The 12,439-nt window shown below is 36.9% G+C and overlaps 1 protein-coding gene across 1 annotated transcript in view; it reads left to right on the forward strand.

Annotated features, from left to right (window-relative positions):
• The window catches only part of EMILIN2 (elastin microfibril interfacer 2), a 66,916-nt gene that overhangs the window by 25,883 nt on the left and 28,594 nt on the right, over positions 1-12,439 (forward strand). The window contains exons 3-4 of the mRNA XM_051970388.1: positions 6,088-6,263; positions 9,480-11,423. Of these exons, the coding sequence (XP_051826348.1) occupies positions 6,088-6,263; positions 9,480-11,423 (2,120 nt within the window). The remainder of the gene's footprint in view (positions 1-6,087; positions 6,264-9,479; positions 11,424-12,439) is intronic.

A 12,439-nucleotide genomic window follows, 5' to 3' on the forward strand; every position in this document is an offset into this window, starting at 1 on the left:
TCATGAATAAAGTTCTGGACTTATTCTGTCAGGAAAGCCAACTTCTTTTATTAACTATATGAGATCATAGCAAGTTGCTGAATGTCTCTGAGCTTCTTCATCACCATAAAATGGGGATACTGCTACTACTCTACATATATATCCCATAGGGTCATTTCAAGGAAAGTGAATTGTACAGTGCTCTATAAATGCTATAAAGTATGAGTTATGCTTATTGTTCCAAATTTGACAAAACATTCATCACCATGATGAATACTGATTATTCTAGTTTGTTTGGGTGCTTTTGTCTTCACAGTTTATACATCTGATTTATACTAGTAAGCAGAAAAGAGCTATTTTTATTTTGTTTATTTTCCCACTTTCTCTAGTCCATTACTTTTCAGATTCGTTGAGCAGTGCTCTGAGCATAGCAAGAAGTGTCAGCCTCCAAGGTATTTCTTGCCAGATCTAAGACCAGATGAGTAAGACGTTTTCACTAGAAAGAACCTTCTTGGGAGAAATTCAGCACAGCTTAGTATTCCCAGAAGATACTGATAAATTGTGTTTTTGTATTGCATACAATTTTTGAGAGACTGCTTTGAAATCCAGGCAAATTCTTCCTATTGAGAAGAGAAAATGAACTTTTAAAGATTTATAGAATTTGAAGAACAGATGAACAGAACAGGACACCTGTTAGTATTGTCTGATTATTGCAGAGGCAGAATATTTCATTTAGAAAAAAGGGATGCTGCCAAAAAAAAAATGAAATTTTAGTTAACAGGATCAGCTGCTTGCTTTGTAGACTTGTTTCTGGAGCTTGGAAGAGAATTTTTAAGGGAATAATTCATATTTTTGCCTTCCCCCCTCCTCCCAAAGATAATGAGCTGAAGGAATCAGTGGAGATTAGAATGGTTTAAATCTATTTTAGGGCAAATTCAAGATGACTTTTGGTTCTTAGAACCATCTAGTACTATTCCAAGGCTTCTCTGAACCTTATCTTTAATAGTCCCAAAGTTTGACCTTGTAACTAATTAGTTGTCCATAGTATTTTGTGGATGGGGCACAATCCCAACTTAAAGCACAGTTATTTCATCAAATGATTTTTTTTTTTTACAAAGAGACCATTAGTTATATGATCCTTCCACTTTGATTCAATTACACCCTGAATCTCATTAGGCTTCTTTTGAGTCCTCTAATGCTGCATAGGTGATGTGTTAAAATGGATTATGAATATCTCCCAAGCTCTCATATTTTTCCTTGATTAAAATGATCCCAGTTACTATTTCATAATTCTGAGACTTGCTGAGCTCCCTAGAAGGGATAGAGATGAATATTTCTTTGCTCTATCCAGGGCAGAGATTGAAAGGTTGTTTTAAAACCCAGTCATCATGTTGCAATGAGTCCAAATTTATTGCCCTTCTCTTCTGTAGCCCAGGGAATATCCATTATAGCTCATGACTGTAGTGGAAAAATCTAAAAGTTCCTCAAAGCAGTTTAGCTCCAGGAAAGTCACTGAGGGGGGAAAAGGTAGGGCTGGATTACTCCCTACAATTCTCTCTTCCAAATTAGGATCCCAGGACTATGTCTCTGCGAATCATCTAAACACTAGGAGCTCCCATGGCTCAGAGTTCATAAAACCATTAAACAAAGGGACAATAATATTTCATGACTCATCTTTTTCCTGGAAAAGTGTTCAAATTATAAAACATATTTTCTTCTTCCTAGTAGAGAGGTGCATGATTACAGGTGAGCAACTTTGTCAGAAGGGTCATTTTCTTGGTTAGTTTACTTTTCAACTAACCAACCTTTTCACTGTTACATGGAATGATAATAGAAAATAACTTATGTTAAAACAAAAGATACCAATAAAACGTTCATAATACAGAAAAGAAAAATAATTTAGGAAGGGATATGGAAAAAGGACTTTTAAAATTAATATTTACATTTATTTTAAAACTAAATTATGGAGTTTATGGTTTTATTATAATCAATTTTATTTTTAGATATTGTAATGTTAGTAAACTACAACAGAAAGAAAGCCTAGAATAATTTTTAAAATTTTTTAAGAAAAATATAAAGTGAAATTCCAGACTGTTTCCCATGGCAGTGAGGTGTATTCTTCACCATTGCTGGCTGTATCACTTTTCCAGGGAAGATTCTTCCATACATTTGGCTTGGGGAATTAGGGAAAAAATGCTATGCATGTCATTCTCCAGGATTTCATAGCTATAAAGTGAGGCTATTAGAGCAAGGGGAGGAGATATTTATATCATTTCTGAGCCAGCTCTTAAGTGGTTTTCAGGGAGGAAAAAAGGGAATAATCATGTTTAAAAAATTAGAAATTTTTTAATTTCTTATCTTGGCTCAGTGTTACAGAGGTCAGTCCACTCTTTGTCTGGGATGATGAAGATCTCTTTCCTCCTCTTTGGAGGAGGAGATGTCAAGCTCTTTGATATTTCTGGCCCAGCCTTCCTCTCCTGATTCTGTTATTTCAACATCATCCAATATTGCCAAGTAGACAGTATTAAAGAGCAAACAGCTTTGCCCACTCAGTTCAGTAAGCTTTTCTGAAATTATACGCTGTTTCCACCCCCTAAAGAACCATCTTCTTTAAGAGACAAAACACAAATTGGGATTTTCCCATTTTAAAAAATGGATGTCAGGACAACAGATTACTATACAGTCCTGTTTGCTAGTGGGTAGGATAGGAAGAAAGAAGGACTTAAATATAATCTCGTGGCGCTTGATTCTAGACCATTTTGGAGACACCTTTGAACAAGGCCACTTCTTTTTTTAATTTTTTTAATTTTTTATTTTATAATAACTTTATATTGACAGAATCCATGCCAGGGTAATTTTTTACACATTATCCCTTGCACTCGCTTCTGTTCCGATTTTTCCCCTCCTTCCCTCCACCCCCTCCCCTAGATGGCAAGCAGTCCTATATATGTTAAATATGTTACAGTATATCCTAGATACAATATATGTTTGCAGAACCGAACAGTTCTCTTGTTGCACAGGGAGAATTGGATTCAGAAGGTAAAAATAACCCAGGAAGAAAAACAAAAATGCAAATAGTTTACATTCATTTCCCAGTATTCTTTCTTTGGGTGTAACTGCTTCTGTCCATCATTTATCAATTGAAACTCAGGTCTCTTTGTCAAAGAAATCCATTTCCATCAGAATACATCCTCATACAGTATCATTGTTGAACTATATAACGATCTCCTGGTTCTGCTAATTTCACTTAGCATCAGTTCATGTAAGTCTCTCCAAGCCTCTCTGTATTCATTCTGCTGGTCATTTCTTACAGAACAATAATATTCCATAATGTTCATATACCACAATTTACTCAACCATTCTCCAGTTGATGGGCATCCATTCATTTTCCAGTTTCTAGCCACTACAAATAGGGCTGCCACAAACATTTTGGCACATGCAGGTCCCTTTCCCTTCTTTAGTATCTCTTTGGGGTATAAGCCCAATAGTAACACTGCTGGATCAAAGGGTATGCACAGTTTGATAACTTTTTGGGCATAATTCCAGATTGCTCTCCAGAATAGTTGGATTCATTCACAACTCCACCAACAATGCATTAGTGTCCCAGTTTTCCCGCATCTCCTCCAACATTCATCATTATTTTTTCCTGTCATCTTAGCCAATCTGACAGGTGTGTAGTGGTATCTCAGAGTTGTCTTAATTTGCATTTCTCTGATCAATAATGATTTGGAACACTCTTTCATATGAGTGGTAATAGTTTCAATTTCATCATCTGAAAATTGTCTGTTCATATCCTTTGACCATTTATCAATTGGAGAATGGCTTGATTTCTTATAAATTTGAGTCAATTCTCTATATATTTTGGAAATGAGGCCTTTATCAGAATCTTTAACTGTGAAGATGTTTTCCCAGTTTGTTGCTTCTCTTCTAATCTTGTTTGCATTAGTTTTGTTTGTACAAAGGTTTTTTAATTTGATATAATCAAAATTTTCTATTTTGTGATCAGTAATGGTCTCTAGTTCATCTTTGGTCACAAATTTCTTTCTCCTCCACAAGTCTGAGAGATAAACTATCCTATGTTCCTCTAATTTATTTATAATCTCGTTCTTTAAAAAGCCACTTCTTTAATTAAATTAAACATAAAACTGATTTCTCTGCCTATTGAGGTGGCACTCACCATTGTCAGTGAATAGAGTCATCTTCAGATAATGAAGGTCTTCCTTCATAAAACTTACCTTCATTTTTTGGTAATTTATAGCCTTTAGAGCTGGAAGAGGCCTTAGTGATATCTGAGTCCATATCCAACAAACATTTATTAAATATCATCTCTAGCAGATATGATAAGGATATTTCTTTTTAATCCAGCTTGGGCTCCAGTATCCAATTCACAGCCTGAAGGATGTGAAAGAGACCTGCCTCCCTCCTGGATTAGTGCTGCATCATTGCTATAGTTGATTCTGGCCCTGTCCCTAACCAGCTTCTCTGTAGAGCAGCAGCAGAGATAGCAATGAACCCTAAGCAACATCTGCAGATAGACAAGCCATGGCCCAGTGCAAAGATTCCTATCCTTTCCAGTTCCTTTGCCTTTCTACCCACAACCCCCACTCAATCAGGATCCTATTAGTTCATATTTGTTTTTTTTCACTTAATATAAAGACAAGGGATAAAACAGCCAGTCAGAATGCTACATTGGTAATCTTGAGATCTAGATAAAGACTTCTAGAACTTTGGGTACGTTCTCTTCAGAGGATGTATGAAAGAATTTGAACAAGACTCTCACAGCGTAAGAAGACTGTATAGGTTGAAATCTATGCTGATAGATTTCATGCCCATGCCCATGAGATTATAGATATCTTGGAGTAGTAAAGGATTTAATTATAGGCCCAGGCATATCCCACAATTAAATACAGCTGGTTGGCTCATGTTCTCAACTCCTAAGGTTTTTATGGTTGGCAAAGGAACATTTTCAAGAGTTTTAATTCTTCTAGAAAGACAGTCTGAGCTCCGGAGCCCACGATTTTACAAAACCCAACATGGCTCACTTTACAACAGAGATTATCATTTACCATCATCTGTCTTGAGCAGAAAGGCAAGAAAGCTTAGTTTGCTAACCCTGACTAGAAAGGAGTTTGTTTTACTACCATGACTGCCTTTTGGGCAGCATTAGGCTAGCCTTAATTGTCCTGTTTCATTTAATCTGGTCTCATTGGCTCTGAAGTCAGAAGACTTAAGTTCAAATCTCACCTCCAATGCTCACCACTTCTCTGTGAATTGGCCTTTAACTTCTTTATCTCTAAAATGAGGGTTTGGGACTAGATGCCTTCTAAGAATCCTTCCAGCTCTGGACCTGGGATCCTTTGATAATTCTTCTTGCACTGGCTTTCCCCCCTGCCTTGAATAATGAGCAGTTTTCTCATCTTCACCTCTTAGTATCTTGAGTTGCTTTCAAAATTCAGCTCAGGCTTCACAATCTAAATGAAGCCTTTGATCCAATTTCAATCAACCACTTTTATCTTGGTGTCACCAGCCCCTGTCACAGTGGCTGGCACATAGTAGGTGATTAATATGTGCTTATTGGTTGATTAAATCCAGCATTCAAAATAAAACATAACAGACATTTTCTTTTTTTAAATAGTATTTTATTTTTCCAAATACATGTAAAGTTTTCAACATTCATTTTTGTAAAATTTTGTGTTCTAATTTTTTCTCCTTCCTTTCCTCACTCCCCTCTTCCCCAAGACAGCAAGCAATTTGATATAGGATAAATATGTGCAATCCATTTAAACATACTTCCATATTTGTCATGAAGACAAAATCAGATCAAAAGGGGAAAAAAAAAACCCATGAGAAACAAACAAACAAAAAAGGTGAAAATACTATGCTTCAATAGTTCTCTTTTTGTATGTGACTTGCATTTTCCATCCCCAAACTTTTGGAATTGCCCTGAATCACTGCATTACTGGGAAGAGCCAAGTACATCACAATTAATTATCACATAATCCTGTTGTTATTGTGTACAATGTTCTCCTCATTCCAGAAATCCTTGGAATGAGGATAGTGTTTTAAAAACAGAATCATAAAGCAAATCATTTACCTTTTCTTTGTCAGGTATCGAGTTAATTTCAGACCCAGATATACTATTAAGTTCAAGACAGTCACACAACTGGAATGGAGATGCTGCCCTGGGTTTAAAGGTGGTGACTGCCAAGAAGGGCCTAAAGAACCAGCAAAATCTCCTCTGCCCACACCTGCCCGGCCCCGGAATACTATGAAAAAAGCCACGGGTAATGTTTTGTTTGCATCTTAGCACATATGCTTACAACAGATTTTTCTTGGGCTTCTTAAAATCAGTAATCTAATTCCAATCTAATTTATGATTTTTAGTGATTAGAGGACTTCAAATAACATATATGCCATACACAAGTATAGGAGAGTATATACATACATACATGAGTCACTGAATTTACTGAAGCAGTTCTAATGAATATATTGACTTTGTTGCAGAATAGGGACTTATTAGAAGTGATTTGTCATAAAACTCAACTGATTATTAGGAGCATTGGAAGTATCTATGCTCAGATGATAGTTCTTTCAATGATGAACATGAGTATGTGCTATCTTTTTTGTTTTTTAATTTATTTTCAATTCACAGAACAAAACAAGCATTTTCATCACATGGTATAATCAAAATGATGATTGCACATGAAACTGCAAATCTGCCATGTACAATTTGTTATTCCCTCCAAAATATATAACAAATTTATCATGCAAATTTCTTTTTTTTTTAATTTTCTTCCTTTCTCTCTACCTCACCCCATACCTCATCCCATACCTCGCCTTAGACATGGCTATCACTATGATATCCACAGCTTACTGAGTCTTAGCTAAACTTTGTGTCCCTTCAGCATCTAGTTCTCTCCTTTGGAAGTAGTGAGAATAGGTGCTTAAGAAGAGTTTATTTTAATTGAAAAATGAATTAATTTAAACCATTTTTGCATGAAATATTATTTCAAATCCCACGTGATATAATGGAAATGGCACCAGCTTTGGAGTCATGAGATTTGGCTTTGCCACTTAGCAATATGACCATGAGCAAATTCCTTCTCTACTCTTGACCCATTTCCTCATCTGCAAAGAGAGCTCAACTGAGCTTCATACTCTGTGATTCTGGATTGGAGACACAGATTTTCCAAGTTTGACATGTATTATTTCAGTTCAAATTTCATCTGCAGTTCCACAAACTTAAATTTGTAGGAGGTTTGGCCTTAGTGTTACTTTAAAAAAAAATTAATTCCTACAGTCTCATGAGGAAAATGAACTTGAGTCATCTCTCTGTAATGAATGAAATATTTGCCTAAATTAGCCCACAGTCCAGAATATTCAGTGAGTGTCCTTAAATGTTTTTTTCTGAATATAATATGGCTGGAAGACAGCATTTCATTAAAGTAAAAAAATTATCCTTGTTGTGTTATAAAGTTTTGTTTCTTTGGATAACATTAGTAGATGTTGACATTGAACTCCAATTTATCTAAGGTTTATTTTCCTTGTTTGTAGGTTTAATATAAAAATGAATGTGGCACAAATTTTACTCCTAAAATTGTACGCTTAGGCCAACCATAAATGACACTATTTTCCCATGGATTATATTTTCTTCCGTTTTGAAATTTGAAGTGTTTCCTGATCATTTTCATCAAGATGTAATTTTGGTTGATTGAAGGAAAATTGTAGTGACCAGTTATAGAAGTACAGTATGTCAATGAGGTCTGGAATCTAGGATTTACTCAGTCCATCTCTGGGCAAGTAATTTAACTTTCTGAATCTCAACTTTCTTACTAGTAAACATTTCTGAAACTGTGACTCACAGAGCTCTGATGGGCCACATGATGGGAAGAGGTGTTCTGTGAGGAAATAGGTTTTCCTTTCTAAATAGAACATACAAAATTACCAATTAGTAATATAATATTACATCAACACCCAAGGCAAATTTTCAGAATAGGCATAGTTTTAATTTCCTTTGTTTTGCCCCAAGATGTCCTTAATCTTTTTTTTAATTGCAAGGATATTCCTCCTTAATTGTCCCCTAATAGTTATGGTTCCAATAATATATTTCATAGTGTAGTGAGCAAAGTAGCAGTTATTGTCCCTTGTGTATAATATGGGTCTTTCCTATGGGCTTGATGTCCTCTCCAGTTTTGGGATTGCTATTCCTAGCCTACTCTCTGACTCACAGGCTGGAAGGTAATATTTATAATTTATAATTTATAAATTTAATTTATAAATCAAGCTTAAAAAATTCATTTGGTTTAAGGATTCTTTACCAAAAACTGATTGTGTGAAGCATTGGTTCTGTAGGAAATAAAGTGTAAGACCAGTCTCTGTCTTTAAGAAGCTTAAAGACTAGCAGATGCATAAGATGAACACACAAATATCATAAAGGCTGAATTGGGCAAATGAGTGATGAAAAAGAGGTACAAATGACTTAAGTGTCCATGAGTAGACTTCTCCATTCTTCGAACATAGTTCACAAGAAATTTGTAAAGGCACTCTGAAGAAGATAATATCTGGAGAACAGTTGTATTTCTATAGCCAGGGAGGCCATTCCAGGTGGAAAAAGCAGTATGTACAAATACTTAGATGTGGGGAAAATACAGTATGTGTTTTGAACTAGAGCAAGGAATACAGTTTAGAGCAGAGAAGTGGAATGCTGGAAAAGGTGGGCTGGGATCATACAGAAGAGGGCTTGGAATGCCAAGCTGAGAAGTTTACTTATCAAAATAAATCCAATAGAGAACAATTCTAAGTATTGGAGTAGGGAAGTGTCATAATTTCCAAAAAAACAAAACAAAACAAAACAAAACAAAACAAAACAAACAAACAAACAAAAAAACAAACAAACCCCAAGATGTTGCTAAGAACAGCATTTACTATAGAGAGTTTTTCAGTCCTTGAAAGATTTATTCATTTATTCATCCAGTCATTTAACAATCACTTATTAAGTAACTAATAGTCTCATAGAGAAAACAGAATAGGGATGCAGTATTGTAGAAAGAGGATTAGGATAGGAAGTAGAAGACTGTCTTCTGCTATTGGTGCTGCCACTCAGCTTCTGAGAAATTTGAAGATATCCTTTTCTGTCTTTCTTCTGTCCCTGTTCGTATTGTGAGGTTAGTAATCCTCACACCAGAGTGCTAAAGAAAAAGGAAGAACTAGAAAATTGGTGCTTTACATGTAGCAGAATTACATTAAAGAGAAGAACATTGGGTCTGGTCAAGGATGTAGTCTATGACATTAGAGAGTAAGGTCACTCTTTACCATGGAAATGATGTCTTTGTGCACCACTCAACACAGAGTACGTGCTTTCCAAGTAGATAAAACATTTACCAGCAGTAAGAAATTTGTAAAGGAAAGGTTTGATATATAACGGATACACATGTGGGCTAGGGGGAAGATGATTAAAGTCAGAACATTTCAAGTTTTGTCCTATTTTACTTTTGCAACAGATACTGAACCAAAGCAAGTCACAGAACCAAAGAAAACAGCAGAACCAAGACACACAACAGAACCAAGACAGACAGCAAGCCCCACGCCAGGCCTGCAGGAGCAGCAGGACAAGAAAATACAGGTGCTTGAGGACAAAGTTTCCCGACTTACAAGGACAGTCCTTGACCTTCAGACCTCCATTGCAGGAGTAAATGAAAATTTAAAACATGCTGTTCAGGATGATGCCAGTAAAATGCTGGCATCCTGGCTCAACAGCCTTCACAACCCACCAGGGCCAGACAGTGTTGTGGGTGGCGAAACAGAAACAATTCAGCTTCCCGGGATCTTGGGTGGCAAGGAGTCGGGGATGAAAGACATTAAGTCTGAGTTGGCTGAGGTTAAGGATGTATTGAAGACAAAGAGTGACAAGCTGGAGGAGCTGGATGGGAAAGTAAAGGGTTGTGAAGGGCAACTCAAGCAGCTTCAGGAAGCTGCCCAGGGGCCCACAGTGACCATCCCGACCAATGAGTTCTACCAAGCTTATGTAGATAGCAAATTTGAGGCTCTGAGAGAGGAGCTGATGGAAGGAATAGACAGGAAAATGGCAGATCTGAAAAACTCCTGTGAGTATAAACTGACTGGCATCCAACAACAGTGTGATGATTATGGAAGTAGCTACTTGGGCATGATAGAACTTATTGGTGAAAAGGAAACGAGCCTAAGAAAGGAAATAAGTGACCTTCGAGCTCAGATACAGGCAGTGCCATCAAAACAACCAAATTGCTGTAACCTGGATAAAGGTGATGACTTTGGGCGACAGATTGAGGTTTTAGATGAGAAAATCGAGAGGGTTGCAGAAGCCACCAGAATGCTCAATGGGAGGCTAGACAATGAATTTGACCATCTCACCATACCAGAACCAGATGAGAGTTTTGATGAAAGATGGAATGAGTTGGATGCAAGGATCAATGTGACAGAGAAGAATGCAGAAGAACATTGTTTTTACATTGAGGAAACTCTGCGTGGTACTATTAATGGTGAAGTGGATGATCTGAAGCAACTTTTGGATCAGAAAATTCAGTCTCTGGAGGACCGTCTGGGTAGCAGTCTCCTAGACATTGCTAATGGCACTGACGTAAAATTTATCAATCTAGAATCAGTGCTGCCAGGATCTGGCAATGGTCAATTAACTACTGAACTTAATCATCTGAAGAATAAAATCCAAGATGTGGAGAATCTTTGTCTGCAGAATCTCCAGTTAGGGTCTCATGAAAAAGAAAGTACTCATCCCAATAAGTATGATGATCAGAAGATGGATACCTCTGCACTTCTAAAGGCTCTGAATGATACAATGCATAGGAAGTTCAAGGAAACTGAACTTAATATTCAGAAAGTGCAACAAGATTTGAGTCTGCTCTTTTCTCATCTAAATGACACTGACAAAGATGTGAAAAACCTTCAGGGTGGGTTGAGCAACTGCCAAGAGCAACTTGCGGATGCCATTTCTACATGCAGGCAGGCAGAAGATAGTGTTTCCAGGAAGCTGGATGAGCTGGATAGGACCCCTGAGCCCCCCTCCTCCCAGGCCCCAGCGGGTAATTGCTGCAGTCATCTGGAGGTGAGGCTACAGGGGCTACAAAAGCAAATCCTTTCCGACCTGGACATTTGTAAGGAAAGCTCTCAGGGAGTCCAGAGGGAAGTCATGGTTGTTGGAGGAAGAGTGTCTAATGTTGAAAAAGCATGTGCCAAACTGGACTCCATCTCTGGGAGTCTACACAGGATCAAGGAAGGGTTGAACAAGCATGTCAACAACCTGTGGAACTGTGTCAGTCAGATGAATGGCACGATTGTAGCCCATTCCAAAGACATTTCTGGCCTCAAGAATTCTGTCCAGCAGATCTATGGTCGTGTCTTCCAAATTACCACAGACCTTCAGGATCTGGTGAAAGGTCAACCAGCAGGATGTAAGTCGACAGATCCAATTTTATTTTTTATCTTATTTCTTGTAGTTGAGAAATGTTATGTTGCTAGAATTCAGACAACTAGAGTATGTCTGGAGAGTTTATATTTGAAATCAGATCAAACTGTAAGTATAAACATTTGAATTTGATTATTCCTTCTTTTAGCTATACATTTTAACTCTTGTAACCTTATCTTTCACTAGCTCAAGATTTTTTCCCAGGAGATATCAAATTCCAACTAAAGAGAATGTGAAGATTGGTTGAGGTTTTGCCAAAAATCTTGAGTGTTTGCTTTAACTACTTCAAGTTTACTGAAGTGTATTTGATTATTCATGTATCTATGTGTGTTTATATATCAGGGAAGTCATAAGAAGATTGCATCAAATAGGATTTAGGACTAGATGATCTTTGAATTTCCTTCTTTTTTTTTTTTTTTTTTTTTAATAATTAAATGCCATGCCATATGTGCTTGATGCCGGCAATGCAAAAGCAGAAGCTAAATAGTCTTTGTCCTTATGGAACTAATATTCTGATGAGGGAGACAGCAAGTACATATATTAACATATACAAAACACAGGAAGGGTAACCTTGTAGGGGCAGGCACTAGCATTTGGTCTCATATAGAAGGTGGTGTTTGAGTTGGGCTTTGCAAAAAATCAGGGATTCCAAGAGAAGGAAATAAGGAATTTCTGTGGCGTGGAGATAGGAGATTTGACTCTTAGATGTGAAGAACATCAAGAAAGCAGCTTTGGGTAGATCACAGAATAAGGAGTAATGAGTAACTTCTGAAAAGTTTTTTTTTTTTAAAGAAATTTTTGGTGTGATTTGTTTTTATTTCACCTAAAAGTGTATTCCCCATCCTCTTGAGGAGATCCATCTCTTATAATAGGAAATAAAAGGAGAAAATACAAACTGTTTAGCAAAACTAGCCAAGGTGTTAAAAGTCTGATATCTCTAGTGTTCCACACCCGTAATCCCCTGCCCCACCCAAGCACTCCTTTGCAAAGAAAGGAGGAAAC

The sequence above is a fragment of the Antechinus flavipes genome, chromosome 1, assembly GCF_016432865.1.
Source record: "Antechinus flavipes isolate AdamAnt ecotype Samford, QLD, Australia chromosome 1, AdamAnt_v2, whole genome shotgun sequence".
In the NCBI taxonomy this organism is placed as follows: domain Eukaryota; kingdom Metazoa; phylum Chordata; class Mammalia; order Dasyuromorphia; family Dasyuridae; genus Antechinus; species Antechinus flavipes.